This window comes from Vipera ursinii (assembly GCF_947247035.1).
Source record: "Vipera ursinii genome assembly, chromosome: 1".
Classification (NCBI taxonomy): Eukaryota; Metazoa; Chordata; class Lepidosauria; order Squamata; family Viperidae; genus Vipera; species Vipera ursinii.
The window spans coordinates 357,829,722-357,851,630 of NC_139512.1; the positions used below are offsets into that span (position 1 = coordinate 357,829,722).

At 50.6% G+C, this 21,909-nt stretch overlaps 1 protein-coding gene across 1 annotated transcript in view; it reads left to right on the plus strand.

The window, feature by feature from the left end:
* Positions 1–1,981: 1,981 nt before the first annotated feature.
* Positions 1,982–21,909, plus strand: part of LOC310650878 (unconventional myosin-XVIIIa-like) — a gene marked incomplete at its 3' end in the record, with an annotated part of 79,132 nt that continues 59,204 nt past the window's right edge. The window contains exons 1-2 of the mRNA XM_083379687.1: positions 1,982–2,081; positions 18,970–20,057. Of these exons, the coding sequence (XP_083235813.1) occupies positions 19,053–20,057 (1,005 nt within the window). The 5' untranslated portion in view covers positions 1,982–2,081; positions 18,970–19,052. The remainder of the gene's footprint in view (positions 2,082–18,969; positions 20,058–21,909) is intronic.

Genomic DNA, 21,909 nt, shown 5'->3' on the forward strand with positions numbered 1-21,909 from the left:
GTGAATCTAGGAGGACTCCCAAGTTGCGAGCCCTATCCACAGGGGGTAAAAGCTCACCCCCCATAGAAAGAGGTGGAACATCCCAGGTGTCTCGGGAAGCCGGAATGTACAGCCACTCAGTCTTGTCAGGGTTGAGTTGAAGTCTGTTCCTCCCCATCCAGACCCGAACCGCCTCCAGGCAACGGGACATCACAGCGAGGGCATCACTGGGGTGGTTTGGGGTCGAAATAAAAAGTTGGGTATCATCAGCATATTGATGATACCCAACTCCAAAACCACGAATGATCTCACCCAGCGGCTTCATATAGATGTTGAACAGGAGAGGCGAGAGGACCGACCCCTGAGGAACTCCACAAGCGAGAGTCCTAGGGGTCGACCTCTGCCCCCCTGCCAACACCGACTGCGAGCGTCCCAGGAGATAGGAGGAGAACCACTGAAAAACCGTGCCTCCCACTCCCAATCCCCTGAGACGCTGCAGCAGGATACCATGGTCGATGGTATCAAAAGCCGCCGAGAGGTCTAATAGGACTAGGACAGAGGAATACCCCCTATCCCGAGCCCTCCAGAGATCATTCACCAGAGCGACCAATGCCGTCTCCGTGCTGTGCCCGGGCCTGAAACCCGATTGGTAAGGGTCCAGATAATCCGCTTCATCCAGGACCAGAGGGAGCTGTCAACTCTGTCAACTCTGAAATCTTAGGAAATATGTTATTCCCAGCTTTGGAGGCAATTAGACATAATGGGATATTATTGGGAAATTAACATTTTGTTATTCTTATGAGATATTCATTCTCTGAAATAACCCTTTTTAAAAAAATTAGCCAGGAGAAGCAATCCAGCGGTTCCGACGTTACTAAGTCAAAGATCTTAGGTTTTTTTAAAAAGTAATTTTTTAAATCATCTCCTAATGAAGATTTTGACTTTTAATAAAACGTGTGGGTCAGAAAAGGGGTTACCAGATTCCTCTTATTCTTTCTCTTTTGTTTTCTCCTGAAGTAACCATTCAGCCACTTGGCAACTGGCATGTACTTATGTCAGTTGTAGTGTCCTGTGATCACCCATTTGTGACCTTCTGATAAGCAAAATCAATGGGGGGAGCCGGATCCACTTAACAACCACGACTCACTTAACAACTGCATAATTCGCTTAACTGTGGTAAAAAGGTTGCAAAATTGGGGGTGAACAGCCTAGTGAGAGTCTCCTAACGACCATGTGATTCACTTAACAGCTACAACCCAAAAGGTTTGTAAAATCAGGCACCGCTCAGTTAACGACCACGTTGCTTAGTGACAGAAGACCTGACTGTGGTCTTAAGTCGAAGCCTTCCTGCTTGCGGAAAAGGCAGGAAGCCTTCCTGACAGACTGTAAGGATAGTGTAACTTTGAGAGACTGGAGGAAAAAGCCACCACCAAGAGATCCCTGAAGCCCTGCCTAGACAGAAATGTAATTTGGGAAAAAACGCCTCAGCATGTGACTTCTTCTGAGAAGGGGGGGGGGAACACATTGAGGCTGGCAAGGCTCTGTTTTAATAAAAGTAGTAAGAGTTTGTGAGCGTTCTTTTATGTCTCTTAGGCTGGCCCACTCTGAAGGGCTGGCGTGAAAAATTTCCCTCAGAGCAGCTGCCCAATTCCCCACCTTAGGTTAAAAAATAAGACCAAGAGGGCTTTCTCTGAGGGAAACCCCCCAATTCTGACAGAAAGTACCCCCCCTCAATGGAGAGCCCAGCGGCAATTCTGACAGAAAGTACCCCCCCCCTTAATGGAGAGCCCAGCGGAGACCCTCCTCTCCCCTCGGCCGCCGCGCGGCTCTCTTTTCCCTCAGCGGGCCGCTCCCGCCTCAAAAGCCAAGAGGAGGCGGCGCCCTCCGCCGTTGCCGGGGCGACCGCAGAAGCCCCGCCTCGCCCCATCCGCCTTCCCTGCAGCCGCCCTGACGCCCCGCCCCCGAGGGCGGAGCCGCCCCGCCCACCGCCCCGCCCCGTCGTCGCCCGATGCCGGCCCGGGAGCGGCCGAGCGAGGCAGCAGCAGCGGCAGCGGCGGCCGGAGCGGCGAGGCGAGGCTCGATCGGGAGCGCAGCAGGCCGAGGTGAGGGAGCGCCGGTCCGGGTCGAGGCTAAGCGAGACTCCCGCTGGGACGGGGCCTCCGGGCGCGCGCTCGGCCCTGGGGGAGGGAGGGAGGGGCGGCACGTCTGAATGCACGCGTGTCTCCCCACGCGTGTCTGGCTGGGGCCGTCGGCCGTCTGGAAAGAGCCTCCCCGAGCCGGGGGAGGGGGGCGGAGGAGAAGAGCGCCCGCAAGATCGGCGAGGGAGCCGCGGCCGGAGCGCGACTACAACCCCCAGCAGCCCCGCGCTGACGCCAGGCGGCGAGGCATGCCGGGAGTTGTAGTGCGGGAAAGCCTCGCCGGGCATCGCGGATCAGCCAGCCGGGCGTCCGATGCCTGCTCAACGCCTTTGGGGTAATTCCACCCCGGGGAGGGGCGAGGGGGGGGCTGATCTGGGGTGGGGTGGGGGGCTTGGAAGCAGGCGCGCGGGGGGGGGAACGGGGGCATGTTCTGCCCTCCCCCACTTTGCAAAAGATGCCCGCCTCTCTCCAGGTGCGCCTTTGGAGTGGCCCTAGGTGTGCGGTGCCTGGGAGCCCCCCCGTGGGGGGGGCACCACGGGAGGGGGGGCCCGCCTTTGGAATTGGGGAGGGGGGGGAAAGACAGGCTGGCCAGGGAGGGCCGGGTGTGGCTGTGCAATCCTTGCCCAACTGCCCGTCGGATGCAACGTTGGGTGTGTGTGTGTGTGTGCTGGACCACAGGGGTGGTTGTGTGCATGTGCTTTGCACGCGTTTGGTGGAAAGGCGTGTGCGTGTGCACGACCCGGCCCCTGGCGGGTTTTGCAATGGTTCAGCGCGGAGTTCCTCTTCCTTTAGACCAGCGTTTCCCAACCTTTAGGAACTTGAAGATGCGTGGACTTCAACTCCCAGAATTCCCCAGCCAGCTATGCTGGCTGGGGAATTCTGGGAGTTGAAGTCCACGCATCTTCAAGTTCCTAAAGGTTGGGAAACAGCTGCTTTAGACAACCTTTCTGGGTGTGTGTTGCCTTGCTGGGGTTCACTGGCTCCCGCTTCTGCCCCTCGGGCGCGGCAGAGGATGGGGTGGGGGTGGGGGGCTGCCCCACCCCCCCTTTTTCGTGGGGAGGGGGAGAGAGAGAGAGACTGGTGGCTTTCCAGCCGGCAGGTTGGGGGGAAATCCCAGGGGTGGGGTCTGGCAGGGCTTTTGCAGGTGCTTTGTTGTCTGTGTTGCACACCACAGCTGATGTGTGGTACAGAGAGGGAGGGGTGTGTGTGTGTGTGTGTGTAGGGGGGAAAGATGGGGTTGGAAAGGAAATAGTCTGGGGGGGGTGATTTGCCCTTCTTATCTAAGGAATAAAGCATGTTTGATCTAAGGCAGGGGTCTTCCAACTTGGCCCTTTGAGGACTTGTGGACTTCAACTCCCAGAATTCCTTGCTGGCTGAGGAATTCTGGGAGTTGAAGTCCACAAGACATAAAAGGGCCAAGTTGGAAGACCCCTGTCCTAGGGTGATTATTCTAGCTTTGCTGGCTGAGGAATTCTGGGAGTTGAAGTCTACAAGTCCTAAAAGGGCCAAGTTGGAAGACCCCTCTCTTAAAGCATCCTGGCTGAGGAATTCTGGGAGTTGAAGTCCACAAGTCATAAGAGGGCCAAGTTGGAAGACCCCTGTCTTAAAGCATCCTGGCTGAGGAATTCTGGGAGTTGAAGTCCGCAAGTCATAAGAGGGTCAAGTTGGAAGACCCCTGTCTTAAAGCATCCTGGCTGAGGAATTCTGGGAGTTGAAGTCCACCAGTCCTAAAAGGGCCAAGTTGGAAGACCCCTGTCTTAAAGCATCCTGGCTGAGGAATTCTGGGAGTTGAAGTCCACAGAAGACCCCTGTCTTAAAGCACCCTGGCTGAGGAATTCTGGGAGTTGAAGTCCACCAGTCCTAAGAGGGCCAAGTGGGAAGACCCCTGACCTAGGGTGATTAATTTTTTTTTAGAAATCCTGGCTTTTATAACCTTAAATCCCGGCTTTAAAATACTGACACAGAAAGATGGAGAACAGCTTTTACCTGTTAAAATGCCTTGCTGGGGATTTTGTACATTGCAGCAAGGGCTGGCTGTGTCCGCCTTATAGTTGCGCCTACGTTTTTCTATTTTTTATTTTTTTGGCCTTCCTGCTTCGTCTTTGCCCACCTCCCCAGAAAGAAAAAGCAACAGATGTGGACCATCCACAAGCAAACGTGGTTAGTCTCTTGTTTGTGTTGTGGTTTGTTTTCCTGGCTGTTTTCAAGTTTTGGATTCTTCTTTTTACGTCTTCCACATCTGGACCCCGGTTTCGCTTGTTACGTTATTTAAATCTAGAGGACGCCCATCTCGCTCTAAAGCAGCTCACATCATCCCAACCCTATAAAATTAACTAGAATGTTAGAAAGGTTAAGTATTAAAAGTTAAAACTTTAAAAGTTAAAAAAAAGCAAAAATGAATCGGTATGTAAATACAGTAGAGGTGGAATTTTACAAGCTTCAGGAATATCTCTCTACCAGCTGCGGAGTTTCTTAAGACCGTTTTACCTTGTTTCTTCACAAGACAAATGTGATTTTTTTTTTTTTGCAGAGGCCCAATGCACATGTGTGAATGTGTCAGGGGCATCCTTGGCTTTTTATACACTGCTTATCTCCTCCTTGAGCAGAGGGCTGGACTAGAAGACCTCCAAGGTCCCGTTCGGTTCTTCTTCTCAAATTGGAAGGGACCCTCAGAGCTCGGCCACCATTGCTTGTTTGTCTGTCTCAAAAACTAGCCTGCTTGTTTCATGCGCTGTTTTATCAGCCTGATGGATTTTAGAGATGCATCTATTTACACACGCAATGTTGTGAAGCGGGAGAGGGAGGCAGTTAAGGAGTGGGAAATAGAAATGAATGCCTTGCATTCATTCCCATTGTATTTACGTTTTGCAGTGGGAAAGGGGGGAAAAAGAAATAAGATGCCGAAGGACCACTTAAAACACCCAATGGTGGCAGATGGAAGAGGGTTCTCATGTGTCTTCCATTAGAGGGGAATTATAATGTTAATTAGACTAAATGCCTTGGATCCTTTCTTCCCAAGAGGCCTATGAAGACTATTAACCATCGGAGAAGACAACCCCGGTTTAAACAACCGGCAGCTGTGATGTCACAAAAGGCAGCTTAACAGTTATGTCCCACCTTTTGCCTGCGCTTCAAGGGGCGGTGCGCAGCCCTTTTTAACAATGAGGGTTTTCTAGCAAGGCTGAGTTCTGCCTTTGACCAGGCTGAGTAACAATGCTTTCTGTGTTGTGCAGGGGAAAAAAAAAACCCACGCCAAGCATGAAATCCTGTCCTGTTTATGAAAAATTTGTAGGCAGTTCCAAGGTGGCTGCTCTCTGCGGGAAAAGAGGCAGGAATAAAAAGATGGTTAAAATGTGTTTGTATAATAATAATAATAATAATAATAATAATAATAATAATAATAATAAGAAGAAGAAGAAGAAGAAGAAGAAGAAGAAGAAGAAGAAGAAGAAGAAGAAGAAGAAGAAGAAGAAGAAGAAGAAGAAGTTGGAAGGGACCTTGGAGGTCATCTAGTCCAACCCCCTGCTCAGGCAGGAAACCCTATACCATTTCAGGCAAATGGCTGTCCAGTCTCTTCTTAAAAACCTCCAGTGTTGGAGCCTTCACAGCTTCTGGAGTAGGGGGGTGACATGATAGCAGCCTTCCAGTATCTCAGGGGCTGCCCCAAAGAAGAGGCAGTCAAGCTATTCTCCAAAGCCCCTGAAGGCAGGAGAAGAAGCAACGGATGGAAACTAATCAAGGAGAGAAGCAGCCTGGAATTAAGGAGAAACTTCGTCAGGATTAATCAGTGGAACAACTTGGCTCCAGAAGTTGTGGGTGCTCCAGCTGTCAATATCCAAGGACCAACACTGGAGGTTTTATTATTTTTTTAACAAGAGTTCAATAATAATTATTCAAGCAAAACGGGTTGTCTTGAGTATCTTACTCACTAATACAAATTAAATTCCTAATCCTTAAATCTTTTCTCTAACCACTTGTAAAATAGGTCCCAATTTTGAAAGTACTCTTGTTTCTTCTTTTTCTTTCAACCTTAAAGTAAGTCTGTCCATTTCTACACAGTCTTAATTTGTTTTTGGGTTATTTCTTCTTCTGGTGGTATTTCTTCGTTCTTCCAGTATTGTGCAAATATAATTCTTGTGGTTATCATGTGTAGAATCAAATATTTACTTTGCTTATCGAATTTTTATGGCATTATACCTAGTTAAAAAAAATCAGGTTTGTAGTAGTCTTTGTGTTTCTCTAATGTTTTTTTCTAACCAAGTGTGGATTGTTGTCCCAATATCTCCTTCCTTTAACACATGTCCAACACCTATGATACTCAGTACCTGGTTTGGGTTACATTTCCAAAATTTCTCTCTCACGTTTTTAAACATTTTTGCTAATCTTGTTGGTGGCAAATGCCACCTATAAAACATTTTACATAAGTTTTCTTTGTATGAAGCTGACATTGTCAATTTTCAAGCTGAAAACCTGGTTTTTTGATCTATCAGGCCTGGACTGAAGGGGTTTTAGCTTTTAATATTGTTTTAATTGTTGGGCTTAATTAATTTAATCTATTTTAATTTTATACTATTTTTATATTGTATTTTATGCTGCCCTGTAAACCGCCCTGAGTCCTTTGGGAATAGGGCGGTATAAAAATTTAATTAAATAAATAAAATAAATAAATAAATTTATGGTTTCTTTCCCACAAACTTTGCCACTTTTCTAAATCTATGTTACATCCAGAATTCTTTGCCCATGCTATCATTGTCCCTTTTGCATGTTCATCTTCCATTTTGAAATGTAATAAGAAATTGTACATTTTTTAATTAACTTTTCATCAGAAGTTAATAATGTCTGATCAAACACAGTCTCTTCTTTGTAAAATCCACGTTGTTTCATGTCTTTATCATATCTGACTTGGTTTTTAAGAAGAGATTGGACTAGAAGATCTTCAAAATCTTCCCTTTTAGCCATATGATTCTAGAAGGAAGAAGGAAGGAAGGAAGGAAGGAAGGAAGGAAGGAAGGAAGGAAGGAAGGAAGGGAGGGCAATGGATAGAAACTAAGCAGGGAGATTACAACCTGGAAATAAGGACGAATTTCCTGGCAATGAGAACAATCAACCAGTGGAACAGCTTGCCACCAGGAATTGTGGGTACTCCATCACTGCAGGTTTTTAAATAAAAGATTTCACAGCCATTTTTCTGGAGTGGTCTAGGGCAGTGTTTCCCAACCTTAGGAACTTGAAGATGCGTGGACTTCAACTCCCAGAATTCCCCAGCCAGCATAGCTGGCTGGGGAATTCTGAGAGTTGAAGTCCACGCATCTTCAAGTTCCTAAGGTTGGGAAACGCTGGTCTAGGGGAGGGGTCTTCCAACGTGGCCCTTTTATGGCTTGTGGTCTTCCACGCCCAGAATTCCTCAGCCAGGGAGTGGAAGTCCGCAAGTCATAAAGGGGCCACGTTGGAAGACCCCTGGTCTAGGTTTTCCTGCCTGAGCAGGGGGTTGGACTAGAGCAGGCCTTTTCAACCTTTTCACCCACTGTGCGACTTTTAGGATATGGCAACATCCGAGGACCACCAGTCGCCCAGGAAGGGGTCAAAAACTTGATGACCCCAAAAAAAAGAAAAGAAAAGAAAAAATTGATGAAGTACAGGTAGTCCTCGACTTACAACAGATCGCTTAGTGACTGCTCGAAGTTACAATGGCCCTGAAAAAAATGCCCCCCAAGCCACAGCCAAGCAAGACACCTGCCTGCCCGCCCGGCGGCGCTCTTCCTCCTGTCCGAGGTTTTCGTTGTTGTGAGCATTTCTGTTGAGGATCGGCAGTGGGGGTGAGGTAGGGTGGGTATTTGGTTTTTATCCCCCCCCTCGGTCTGCTGGGTGGTTGCAGCAGGTCCCTTCACATGACCCGGGGACACTGTGACTGTCATAAATGTGAATCAGTTGCCAAGCATCCGAATGTACATCACGATACCCTGGAGATGCTGCAACATTCCAGCTGATCGGCACTTCTTCTGGGCTCAGCGGAAGCGTCAGGATTAGCGCTGAGCTCCAGCTGGATCCCGGTGCTGATCCTGGCGCTTCCGCTGAGGAAGCTGGCTGAGGACCCCTGACTGAGGAATTCTGGGAGTTGAAGTCCACAAGTCTTCAAGTGGCCCAAGTTGAGGACCCCTGGCTGAGGAATTCTGGGAGTTGAAGTCCACAAGTCTTCAAGTGGCCCAAGTTGAGGACCCCTGGCTGAGGAATTCTGGGAGTTGAAGTCCACAAGTCTTCCAGTGGCCAAGGTTGAGGACCCCTGGCTTAGGAATTCTGGGAGTTGAAGTCCACAAGTCTTCCAGTGGCCAAGGTTGAGGACCCCTGGCTGAGGAATTCTGGGAGTTGAAGTCCACAAGTCTTCAAGTGGCCCAAGTTGAGGACCCCTGGCTGAGGAATTCTGGGAGTTGAAGTCCACAAGTCTTCAAGTGGCCCAGGTTGAGGACCCCTAGCTGAGGAATTCTGGGAGTTGAAGTCCACAAGTCTTCAAGTGGCCCAGGTTGAGGACCCCTGGCTGAGGAATTCTGGGAGTTGAAGTCCACAAGTCTTGAAGTGGCCAAGGTTGAGGATCCCTGGCTGAGGAATTCTGGGAGTTGAAGTCCACAAGTCTTCCAGTGGCCCAGGTTGAGGACCCCTGGCTGAGGAATTCTGGGAGTTGAAGTCCACAAGTCTTCCAGTGGCCAAGGTTGAGGACCCCTAGCTGAGGAATTCTGGGAGTTGAAGTCCACAAGTCTTGAAGTGGCCAAGGTTGAGGATCCCTGGCTGAGGAATTCTGGGAGTTGAAGTCCACAAGTCTTCCAGTGGCCCAGGTTGAGGACCCCTGGCTGAGGAATTCTGGGAGTTGAAGTCCACAAGTCTTCCAGTGGCCCAGGTTGAGGACCCCTGCCTGAGGAATTCTGGGAGTTGAAGTCCACAAGTCTTCCAGTGGCCCAGGTTGAGGACCCCTGGCTGAGGAATTCTGGGAGTTGAAGTCCACAAGTCTTCCAGTGGCCAAGGTTGAGGACCCCTGCCTGAGGAATTCTGGGAGTTGAAGTCCACAAGTCTTCAAGTGGCCCAGGTTGAGGACCCCTGGCTGAGGAATTCTGGGAGTTGAAGTCCACAAGTCTTCAAGTGGCCCAGATTCAGGACCCCTGGCTGAGGAATTCTGGGAGTTGAAGTCCACAAGTCTTCCAGTGGCCCAGGTTGAGGACCTCTGGCTGAGGAATTCTGGGAGTTGAAGTCCACAAGTCTTCCAGTGGCCAAGGTTGAGGACCCCTGGCTGAGGTATTCTGGGAGTTGAAGTCCACAAGTCTTCCAGTGGCCCAAGTTGAGGACCCCTGGCTGAGGAATTCTGGGAGTTGAAGTCCACAAGTCTTCCAGTGGCCAAGGTTGAGGACCCCTGGCTGAGGAATTCTGGGAGTTGAAGTCCACAAGTCTTCAAGTGGCCCAGGTTGAGGACCCCTGGCTGAGGAATTCTGGGAGTTGAAGTCCACAAGTCTTCCAGTGGCCAAGGTTGAGGACCCCTGGCTGAGGAATTCTGGGAGTTGAAGTCCACAAGTCTTCAAGTGGCCCAGGTTGAGGACCCCTAGCTGAGGAATTCTGGGAGTTGAAGTCCACAAGTCTTCAAGTGGCCCAAGTTGAGGACCCCTGGCTGAGGAATTCTGGGAGTTGAAGTCCACAAGTCTTCCAGTGGCCCAGGTTGAGGACCCCTGGCTGAGGAATTCTGGGAGTTGAAGTCCACAAGTCTTCCAGTGGCCCAGGTTGAGGACCCCTGGCTGAGGAATTCTGGGAGTTGAAGTCCACAAGTCTTCCAGTGGCCCAGGTTGAGGACCCCTGGCTGAGGAATTCTGGGAGTTGAAGTCCACAAGTCTTCAAGTGGCCCAGGTTGAGGACCCCTGGCTGAGGAATTCTGGGAGTTGAAGACCACAAGTCTTCCAGTGGCCCAAGTTGAGGACCCCTGCTTAACCGTCCTGAGCTGGTTGTTTCCGGCCTCTGAGCTTCGACCTTTAAACCAGGTGATTCCGACCCGGGCTGGATGTGGGGGGGGGAGAAACAGCCTCTCGTCCCGCCTGTCAGACTAAACTGCCTTTTTTCCGCCTCACGTCACAGCATACCTGCCCTGCTTGTTCATGGCTGAGGCCTGGGTGTGTCTGAATTCCCAGATCAAGGAAAGCAGGTTCAGGCCGTGGGATGGGGAAGGTGCCTTTTCTGCAGGCTTCCCACCTGCGGTGGCCGTGTCGTTCACCTGTCTGTCTTTATCGCCCAGGTGGGCTTTGCCAGTCGAGCCCAGCGCTGCGTGTGCCGCTCCAGCCCGTCTTGCCGAGGGCGGGGCCCGCTTGTGCAAATAGCGCTGTGCAAAATCCACCCCAGTTACTCACCCGGCTGGAATGGAGGAGAGTTCAGGTGAATTGCCCTTGGCACCACTTGCCTTCGTGCGTTTAGTTCGAAGTCACAGCGGTACCGAGAAATTCTGTGCCGTTTTTCACACTTGACGGTCCGTCTCAGCATCACCTCCCCCCTCCCCAGGTTCACGTGATCAAAAACGCTTGGCAACTAACTCGTGTTTGTGACGGTCGCAGCGTCCCGGGCTCACGGGATCCCCTTTTGGGATCTTCTGATGAGCAAGCCAGATGAGCAAACCGGTGCAGTGATTCGCTTAACAACTTAACAAGGTTGTAAAACGGGACAAAACTGGCTTCACGCCAGTCCGCTTAGCTTGGTTGCGGGCCTCGGGCGGAGAGGCCCGATTGTTTGGGGTGCCTTGTGGGGGGGGGTCCGTCTGGTGGGGGGACCAAGTTTCAGAAGGCTTTGCAAATCTCGGCCGGTTGCAGGGGATCTTAACTTTATACTTTTATCTTTTATCTTCAATCTGGACTCGGCCTGGGAATGAGCAGCCTGTTCCAAATATGTGTAGGAGGGCAGCTTTGTGTCCTGTCCAAAGATCCCAGGGGAGAGGCCTTGAATTGTTAAGTTTGTGAACAAAAGGTTGTTGAGGGAGTGAGGAAGGAAGAGTAATTAAGTACTGTGAATCTGCAGAATTGATCCGTGTTTCTCCACCTTGGCAATTTTAACGGGGTGGATTTCCACTCCCAGAAACCCCCAGCCAGCCTGCTTTAAGAGGGGTGGGCTTCCAGAATCCCTCAGCCAGCCTGCTTTAAGAGGCGTGGGCTTCCAATCCCAGAATCCCCCACCCAGCCTGCTTTAAGAGGGGTAAGCTTCCACTCCCAGAAACCCCCAGCCAGCTGGCTTTAAGAGAATGGACTTCCACTCCCAGAATTCCCCAACCAGCATGCTTTAAGACGGATGGACTTCCACTCCCAGAATTCCCCAGCCAGCCTGCTTTAAGAGGGGTAAGCTTCCACTCCCAGAATCCCCCACCCAGCCTGCTTTAAGAGGGGTAAGCTTCCACTCCCAGAAACCCCCAGCCAGCTGGCTTTAAGAGAATGGACTTCCATTCCCAGAATTCCCCAACCAGCATGCTTTAAGACGGATGGACTTCCACTCCCAGAATTCCCCAGCCAGCCTGCTTTAAGAGGGGTAAGCTTCCACTCCCAGAATCCCCCAGTCAGCCTGCTTTAAGAGAGTGGACTTCCACTCCCAGAATCCCCCACCCAGCCTGCTTTAAGAGGGGCGGGCTTCAACAGTCGCTAACTGAGGACTACCTGTATTGAAACATCCCACCCCACCATTTCTTTTGCGAGTCAGTAGCTGATGCAAAATTAGGAACAGCACGAAGGAAGAAAAAAGGAAGAAAATCCAGCTAGACGTAGCTTACACCAGCCCAGTGCCACTTTTGCGTCTCTGCATTTTTATATTTTTGCAAACCACTCTTGCTTTGAAACCAACCCCTGGCATAAATGGGGAGTGGGTGGGGGGGAACCTGGCCTGCGGAGAGGTGAAGGGTCCAGACGCTTTTCTTGCGAGGCTGGAAATTGGATGGCCGCTCCCGAACTCACCGGCTCACTCCAGCCAGCTCCAGAGAGGCAGGATTTCTTCCCCCCACTTCCCCCCCACCCCGCACCCCATTTGCCCAAGAAGGGCCTTTGTGAAGAACCCCTGAGGTGGAGTCACTCCAGGAAGGGCTGGGAGGGTCAGGAGCCCTCCCCACTTACCAGCTGTTCAGCCCAAGACGTGACCAGGGTTAGGGTTTTAGGAGGAGCCCTTGGTCTGGAACCGTCTAGTACTGAGTTTGGCTTCAACAGCGGGTTGGACTAGAAGATCTCCAGGGTCCCTTCCAAACTTAGGATTCTATGAGGGAGGGAGGGAGGGAGGGAAGGTGGAAGGAAGGAAGGAAGGAAGGAGAGAGGGAGGTAGGCAGAGGGAGAAGGAAGAGAGGGAGGAAAGGGGGAGGGAGGTAGGGAAGGGAAGGAAGGAAGGAAGGAAGGAAGGAAGGAAGGAAGGAAGGAAGGAAGGAAGGAAGGGGATGGGAATGAGGGAGGAAGGAAAGGAAGGAAGGAGAGACGGGGAAGAGGGAGGGAGGAGGGAGGGAGGCAAGGAAGGAAGGGGATGGGAATGAGGGAGGAAGGAGAGGAGAGGAGGGAAGGAGGGAGGGAGGGAGGAGGAAGGAAGGAAGGAAGGAAGGAAGGAAGGAAGGAAGGAAGGAAGGAAAATGGGTGGAAACTAGTCAAGGAGAGAAGCAACCTAGAATTAAGGAGAAATTTCCTGACAGTGAGAACAATTAACCAGTGGAACTCCTGGCCACCAGAAGTTATGGGTTTTTTTTTAAAGAAGATCTTGGACAGCCATTTGTCTGAAATGCTCTAGGCAGAGCCTCCTGCTTGAACGGGGTGGGACTAGAAGACCTCTGAGGTCCCTCCCCAACTCTTGTTATTCTGAGTTATCCCAGGCCAAGGCTTCCTTCCCAAACCTCCGTAAATCACCCCAAATTGGATAAAAATGGTTTTTAACAACACAGAAACCCATTTCCCATCGCAACAGGGACATTTCAGTGGGTGCAAAGATTGCCCCGTGTGCTAAAATAGATTTAAATGTCTCCCAAAATATTCCTACGGAGACAGAAATCGATCAACTCGCCGATAGTAATTTGCTGAAATGACATCAGGGGTCATTTAGTGAGATTGTTTTTATGATGCAGATAGTCCTCGGGTTGCATCTGTTCCTTAAGTGACCGTGCAAAGTTGCAGCGGGGCTGAAGGAAGGGACTTAAGACGGGTTGACCCCCTCTTTCTGTGACAGCCCCTCAAATATTCATGTCACCCCTAGTCCTCCTCTCTGTTGGGCCAGGGCAGGCATCGCCAGTTCCTGCAACCGTTCTTCAGATGATTTGGCCTCCAGTCCCCTAATCATCTTAGCGAACAGAGTAACAGAGCTGGGAGGGACCTTGGAGGTCTTCTAGTCCAACCCCCCCACCTGCTCAAGCAGGAGACGCTATGCCGTCTCAGACAAGTGACTGCCTTATCTCTTCTTGAAAGCCTCCAGTGATGGAGCACCCACAACTTCTGGAGGCAGGTGGTTCCACTGGAGAACAGAAGAGAATACAATAGAATTAGAATTGGAATAGGAATAGAATAGAATATAGAATATAGAATAGAATTAAAATTAGAATTAGAATAGAATAGAGCTGGAAGGCACCTTAGAGGTCATCTAGTCCAACCCCCTGCCCAGGCATGAAACCCTACACCATTTCAGACCAATGGCTGTCCAGTCTCTTCTTAAAAGCTTCCAGTGTTGGAGCACCCACAACTTCTGGAGGCAGGCTGTTCCACTGGTTAATTGTCCTCACTATCAGGAAGTTTCTCTGACTTGGCTTGTTGGAAGGTCACAAACAGTGACCACACACGACCCCAGGACACAGCAGCCGCCATAAATACATGCATCTGAATTTTGATCAGGTGACCACGGGGAAGCTGCAACGGTTGTAAAGCGCGAAAAACACTCGCAAGTTTTCCAGTGCCGCCGTAACTTTGAATGGTCGCTAAATGAAGGGTTGTTAAGCCGGGGACTGCCAGGATTTGTATCAAGCCTCCTCCTCCTCCTCCTCCTCATAATAATAATAATAACAATAACAATAACAATAACAATAATAATAATAATAATAATAATAATGTTGGAGGTCATCTAGTCCAACCCCCTGCTCAGGCAGGAAACTCTATATACCATTTCGGACAAGTGGCTGTCCAGTCTCTTCTTAAAGACTTCCAGCGTTGGAGCATTCACAGCTTCTGGAGGCAGGTTGTTCCACTGGTTGATTGTCCTCACTGTCAGGAAATTCCTCCTTAATTCCAGGTTGCTTCTCTCCTTGATTTAGTGTCTATCCGTTGCTTCTTGTCCTGCTTTCAGGTGCTTTGGAGAATAGGTGGGACCCCCTCATCCTTGTAGGAGCCCCTCAAATACTGGAATGCTGCTGTCATGTCACCCTTAGTCCTTCTTTTCATTAAACTAGACATACCCCATTCCTGCAACCGTCCTTCGTATGTTTTAGCCTCCTAATCTTCTTCGTTGCTCTTCTCTGCACCCTTTCCGGAGTCTTTACGCAGTTTTGGATCAGCCGGCGGGCTCTTTCGGCAATAAATCAGAGTTCGCAAGAGTTTTCCGTCTGCTGTCTCCCGCCCTTGTCTGGGATGAAAAGTGAAGCAGAGTCAGCTTCGGGGTACGCCTGGCTGCCAGGCCTCCTATGCGGTTGCAAAGTTTGGGGTTTTTTGGTACGGCTGCCAAGGAAATTACCTGGACCAACTCACGAAGCCATCGGGAGCCGAGCTGTGGAGGCACAGCTCTGCTTTGTGCAGAGTTACTCATCATCAACAACCTAAGATATGCAGATGTTACCACTCTAATGGCAGAAAGTGAAGAAGAACTAAAGAGTCTCTTGTTGCGAGTGAAGAAGGAGAGTGCAAAACTTGGGTTGAAACTTAACATTAAGAAAACCAAGATCATGGCATCTGGCCCTCTCAATTCCTGGCAAACAGATGGCGAAGAAATGGAGGTAGTGACAGATTTTATTTTCCTGGGCTCCAAGATCACTGCAGATGGGGACTGCAGCCAAGAAATTAAAAGACGCTTGCTCCTGGGGAGGAAAGCCATGGCAAATCTAGACAGCACACTAAAAAGCAGAGACATCACCCTGTCAACAAAAGTGCGGATAGTCAAGGCTATGGTCTTCCCAGTTGCAATGTATGGCAGTGAAAGTTGGACCATAAGAAAGGCTGAGCGCCAAAGAATGGAGGCCTTTGAACTCTGGTGCTGGAGAAGACTCCTGTGAGTCCCTTGGACTGCAAGGCAATCAAACCGGTCAGTCCTAGAGGAGATCAACCCTGACTGTTCTTTAGAAGGCCAGATCCTGAAGCGGAAACTCAAATCCTTTGGCCACCTCATGAGAAGGAAGGACTCACTGGAGAAGAGCCCAATGCTGGGAAAGGTGGAGGCCAAGAGAAGAAGGGGACGACGGAGAAGGAGGTGGCTGGATGGAGTCCCTGAAGCAGGAGGCATGAGCTTAAAGGGACTCCAGAAGATGGTAGAGGACAGGAAGGCCTGGAGGAACGTGGTCCGTGGGGTTGCGATGGGTCGAACACGATGGGTCGGACACGACTTCGCAGCTAACAACAACTCATCATCAAGAAACTCGAAGCAAATAAAATTTCCTCCCGGGCATGCTTGCAAACCGTTTTCCCAACCTTTCACAAAGGCCAGATTCACTGAACAGCCGTGTTGCTCCTTTAACAACTGCAGCAATTCAATTAACAATTGAGGCAAGGGAAGTGGTAAAAGGGGGCAAAACTCAACACACCTCTCACTTAGTTAGCATCCTATGAATTTGGAGCTCTGTTGTGGTGGTACGTCGAGGACTACCTGCGTATTCATTTTAAAAGTTGCAGTGGGGCTTAACCCAGATGCTAGGCGCAAACCGCCACAGTCACGCAGGAAGAATTCAGCTACCTATTTTATTACTCCCAATATTTGCACAGCAGCCTTGCCGGGTGGTTTGCACCTGGGCCAGGCTAGATAAGGCGCAGCGGCATTCAAGACTTTGCCCTCTTGTGCCTACATAAGGATTCCAGGCTAATTCCCCGCTTGACCCCTGCTCTTGTCTCGGCCAAGGGAGCGGGGAGCGTTAGTATTTTTCTTCCCAAATTTCAAAATCTTTTAAAAACTGTTCTCCATAATTTGGGATGCAGCTGATCCCGGACTTTGGTATGCAGCTGATCCCGGACTTATCCTGTTTTTGTATTTATTGCCCTGTACACCGCCCTGAGTCCTTCGGGAGAAGGGCGGTATAAAAATATAATAATAAATAATAAATAATAATAAATAAAACAACGCTTTGTTTAGTGACTGTTCGAAGTTACAACTGCGCAGAAAAATGTGACGGCTAGTTTTCACAGACAAACTTTGCAGCCGGAGGCTCGGCAACCGGCTCGTATTTATGACGGTCGCAGCGTCTCAGGCTCCTGTGATCCCGTTTTGCGATCTCCCCGCAATGGGGGAAGCCAGGCAAGGAAGGTCGTAACGTGGGGCAAAACTCACCTAACAAATGTCTCACTTAGCAACGGACGTTTTGGGCTCCATTGTGGTCGTACGTCCGAGGACTACCTGTAATTGTTTTGAAATTGTTTTGTCAGCGCCCGTCGAATACTGTACGGGAAGTCCTCGGATTTATGACAACAATGGAGCCCAAAATTTCCGTTGCTAAGGGAGACGCTGGTTAAGTGAGTTTTGCTCCATTTTACCGACTTTCCTTGCCCCTGTTGTTAAGTGAATCCTTGAAGGTGTTCAGTTAGCAGCACCGTCGTTAAGCGGGTCCGGCTTCCCCCATGGACCTGGCTGGTCGTAAGTTTGCAAAAGGGGATCACGTGACTCTGAGACACTGCGACCGTCCTAAATGTGAGTCAGTTGTCAAGCACTCACGTTTTGATGGACCCGACAACGGTCGTAAGTGTGCGAAAACGATCGCCGGTCCCCTTTTTTTTCAGCGCCCTTGTAACTTTGAACAGTCACTAAACAGATCGTTATAAGTCGAGGACAACCTGTAGAAAACCCCAACTATTTCCTTAGGACTTTTGGTCCCCGACGGCCTGGCTCTCTGTTTGCACAAAGCTTTGTTATTGTTCTTTTTATTTTTCTCCTGATGACGGTCTCATTATTTGTTCTTTTCCTGGTGGATTTGATGAACCGATTCAGAGACGTTGCCAAACGCCACACTTGTCGAGCCACAATCTCCATCTCTTTGGACCACAAAATCCATCATCCACCCCCCCTTCTCCCAGTCCCTTCCTGCCAGCCAGAGGGCAGGGATGATGGTTTAATGCAGGGGTAGGCAACCTCGGCTCTTTTATGACGCATGGACTTCAACTCCCAGAATTCCTGAGTCAGCTATGCTGACTCAGGAATTCTGGGAGTTGAAGTCCATGCGTCATAAAAGAGCCGAGGTTGCCTACCCCTGGTTAATGGTTATTGATTTATGGATGCTTCTCTGGGGGGGGGCTTTCAGACTGAACAGTGGGGGGGGAGTGCTTTAAGGCAACAGACAAACCAATGTATGTTATGTACGTCACGGTGGGAAAGTGGCTAGACAAAGGGCCCAAAATGCAGCCACATCTGGGCGGTGGGGTGGGGTGGGGTGGGGTGGGGTGGGTTGCAACATCAGAACTTCAAAATTGGGTTGTAAGTTAGCTTTTTTGTGGGGGCGGGGTCTGTTGATGCTATGTGGCTGGTTGTAAATCAAGGAGTAAGTGTGGAGCAACTGTCTCATATCATGCTACCTACTGCCAGACAACCATCCGTTCAGTTCCTCCCTCTTCCCATCTCCTTCCTCCTCCTCCTCCTCTTCCTCCTCCTCCCTATCTCCTTTTCCCATCCTCCTCCTTCCCTCCCTCCCTCCCTTCTTCCTATACTTCCTTCTTCCCTCCCTCCCTCCTTCCTTCCTCCCTTCCTCCCATACTTCCTCCTTCCCTTCCCATGCTTCCTTCCTCTCTTCCTCCCTCCTTTCCATCCCCCTCTCCTTTCCTCCCTCCCATCTCCTCCCTCCCTCTCTCCCTCCCTCTTTCCATCTCTTTCCTCCCCTACTTCCTCCTTCCCATCCACTTTCTTCCCTTCCTTCCTCCTTCTCTCCCTCCCTCCCATCTCCTTCCTTCCCCCTCCCTCCTTTCCTCCGTCCTATCTCCTCCCTCCCTCTTCCCATCTCTCCTCCCCTTCCTCCTTCCCATCCACTTTCTTCCCTTCCTTCCTTCCTCCTTTTCTCTCTCCCTCCCTCCCATCTCCTTCCCCCTCCCTCCCTTCTTCCCTCCCTCCCTCTTCCCATCTCTCCTCCCCTTCCCTACTTCCTCCTTCCCATCCACTTTCTTCCCTTCTTTCCTTCCTCCTTCTCTCTCTCCCTCCCTCCCATCTCCTTCCCCTTCCTTCCCTTCTTCCCTCCCTCCCTCTTCCCATCTCTCCTCCCCTTCCCTACTTCCTCCTTCCCATCCACTTTCTTCCCTTCCTTCCTTCCTCCTTCTCTCTCTCCCTCCCTCCCATCTCCTTCCCCTTCCCTCCCTTCTTCCCTCCCTCCCTCCCTCTTCCCATCTCTCCTCCCCTTCCCTACTTCCTCCTTCCCATCCACCTTCCTTCCTTCCTTCCTTCCTTCCTTCCTTCCTTCCTTCCTTCCTTCCTTCCTTCCTTCCTTTCTTCCTTCCTTCCTTCCTTCTCTCCCTCCCTCCCTCCCATCTCCTTTCTTCCCCTTCCCTCTCCTTCTTCCCATCCTCCACCTTCCCTCTCTTTCCTCCCTCCCTCCCATCTCCTCCTTTCCCCCTCCCTCCTTCCCATCCTCCTTTTTCCCTCCCTCCCTCCCTCCGGACAGAGGTAGATGGCTTAGGGACCCTTCACCTACTTACCTGGCTCTTTCCCTCTGTTGTGTCCACGGCAGGCCGGCCGGCTGGCTGAGGAGCTTGGCCTCCCTGGCTGAGAGCGTCCATCTTCGCTGAGCCTCTCCCCGGCCTCTTTCCCACCATGTTCCACTTAATCAAGAAGGACCGAGACGGGTCCAGGAGGGAGAAGAAGGAGAAGAAGGAGAAGAAGGAACGCATGTCGGCCGCCGAGCTGAAGAGCCTGGAGGAGATGAGCCTGCGACGAGGCTTCTTCAACCTCAGCCGGGCTTCCAAGAGGGACGCCAAGAACCGGCTGGAGATCTCCAACCCCATCCCCATCAAGGTGGCCAGCGGCTCGGACCTCCATCTCACCGACATCGACTCCGACAGCAACCGGGGCAGCGTGATCTTGGACTCTGGCCACCTCAGCACGGCCAGCTCCAGCGACGACCTCAAAGTGGACGACGGCAACTTCAAGGGCTCGGTTCTCCAGCGGGCCGCCAAGTTCGGCTCGTTGGCCAAGCAGAACTCGCAGATGATCGTCAAGAGGTTCTCCTTCTCCCAGAAGAGCCGCGACGAGAGCGCCTCGGAGACCTCCACGCCCTCTGAGCATTCGGCAGCCCCTTCCCCGCAGGTGGAGACGCGAACCCTGGAGATGCAGCTGACGAAACATGGCAGTGGGACTCCCCCGTGCGCCCCGTTGGCGTTCGCCTCGCGTACCCGGTTGCCCGAATTGGTGAGCAAGCGCTTTCCCGCAGAGTTGAAGCTGCCCGTGGTGGTGCCTCCTCAACCCCCCGTGCCCCGCCAGCTGGAGCTGCAACGCCGCAACACGGGCGACTTCGGCTTCTCGTTGCGTCGTACCACCATGCTGGACAGGGCGGCCGACGGGCAGGTGTACAGGCGAGTGGTGCATTTTGCCGAGCCGGGCGCCGGCACCAAAGATCTGGCCTTGGGCTTGGTGCCGGGCGACCGACTGGTGGAGATCAACGGGCACAATGTGGAAAATAAATCCCGGGACGAGATTGTGGAGATGATCCGGCAGTCGGGCGAGACGGTGCGCCTGAAGGTGCAGCCGATTTTGGAACTGAGCGAGCTGAGCCGCTGTTGGTTGAGGAACGGCGAGCAGCTCCAAGGAGCAGCCTTGGAGGTGAGTTGCCGGCTTGCGCGGGGCAGGGTGAGGGGTTTGACGGGGGTCTCCTCTATCCTTGTGGTTTTGGGCCGAGTCTGATTCCTTAGCTGCCTTGGTGGGACTTCCAAATGCCTGCTCTCTGGTGTTGTGTGGCCATCACGATCAGCTCTCCCATTTGTCGTTGGGTTATGAGAAATTTGCAACCGAACCGTTTCCTTCTTATTTTGCAAACGATGCGGGATGCTTAAACGGTCTGGGTGTTGTCCAAATGTTTGCCAGAAAGCTCAGGAAATTCTGCATTGCGGCGGTTTTCATGATGCCAGGTTTTTGTGGTGATGAGTTTTCAAAGATCGGAGATTCTGAGGGGTGCATTCCCCCAAAATATTCCTCTATAGCAGGGGTGGGGAACCTTGGTTCTTTTATGACTTGTGGACTTCAATTCCCAGAATTCCTGAGCCAGCCTGACTGAGGAATTCTGGGAGTTGAAGTCCACAAGTCATAAAAGAACTAAGGTTCCCCACCCCTGTTCTATATAAACCAGGGGTGTCTAACTTTGGCAACTTTAAGACTTGTAGGCTTCAGCTATGCTGGCTGGGGAATTCTGGGAATTGAAGTCCAGAATTCTTAAAGTTGAATTCTGGGAATTGAAGTCCAGAAGTCTTAAAGTTGCATGGCTGGCTGGGGAATTCTGGGAATTGAAGTCCAGAATTCTTAAAGTTGAATTCTGGGAATTGAAGTCCAGAAGTCTTAAAGTTGCATGGCTGGCTGGGGAATTCTGGGAATTGAAGTCCAGAATTCTTAAAGTTGAATTCTGGGAATTGAAGTCCAGAAGTCTTAAAGTTGCATGGCTGGCTGGGGAATTCTGGGAATTGAAGTCCAGAATTCTTAAAGTTGAATTCTGGGAATTGAAGTCAAGAATTCTTAAAGTTGAATTCTGGGAATTGAAGTCCAGAAGTCTTAAAGTTGAATTCTGGGAATTGAAGTCAAGAATTCTTAAAGTTGTATTCTGGGAATTGAAGTCCAGAAGTCTTAAAGTTGCATGGCTGGCTGGGGAATTCTGGGAATTGAAGTCCAGAATTCTTAAAAGTTGTATTCTGGGAATTGAAGTCCAGAAGTCTTAAAGTTGCATGGCTGGCTGGGGAATTCTGGGAATTGAGGTCCACAGGTCTTAAAGTTACCAAGGTTGGACACCCCTGGTAGAGACCAAGAGTGGCTGAGACTTAAAAGAAGAATGCTAGTGAGGATTTCTAGTTAACTGTGAGATCTGCAGGGCTAATAAAGGAATAATTTCTTCCTGCTCCGTGTTTGGATGAGAATTTAGATTTGATGGGTAAGTCCTTCTGAAGTCAACCACAATTTTCCAAATGCACCCAGGTTTTTGTGGCTCACCTGGAAGCTGTGGAAAAAATGGTTTCTGGCTACACACTCTTCATTCGCTGTAGAAACAGCGTGGACGTTGTGTGGTTAAAATGTCCCCCCCCACAACAATCCTTTGCGCCCTGTTTCTCACAAGCCAGCTAGTTCAGGCCATCGAGTGACCCCCGTGGCTGCTGAATCTTAAACTGGATTTAGGAGTCTGTGTGCATTATAGATGCATATTTTTAGAAAGGCTGGTGATTCAAAATATACTCTTTTTTCCCCCCTCCTTGACGAAAAGCTATTTTGAGAAAAACACTAGCCAAGTCCCTCAGGCGAAATTCCGTTCAAAATAAGGATTTGTCAGGGCTGACATTTTGAGATCTTAAGTGCGATACTAATTGCAGCTGAATATGATGGTATGCGATTATAAGTATATTTTTTCCCCTACTGAGCTATACAGCCTGTACATACAAGTAGTCCTCAAAATTTCTGTTGCAAGAGAGTTGTTAAG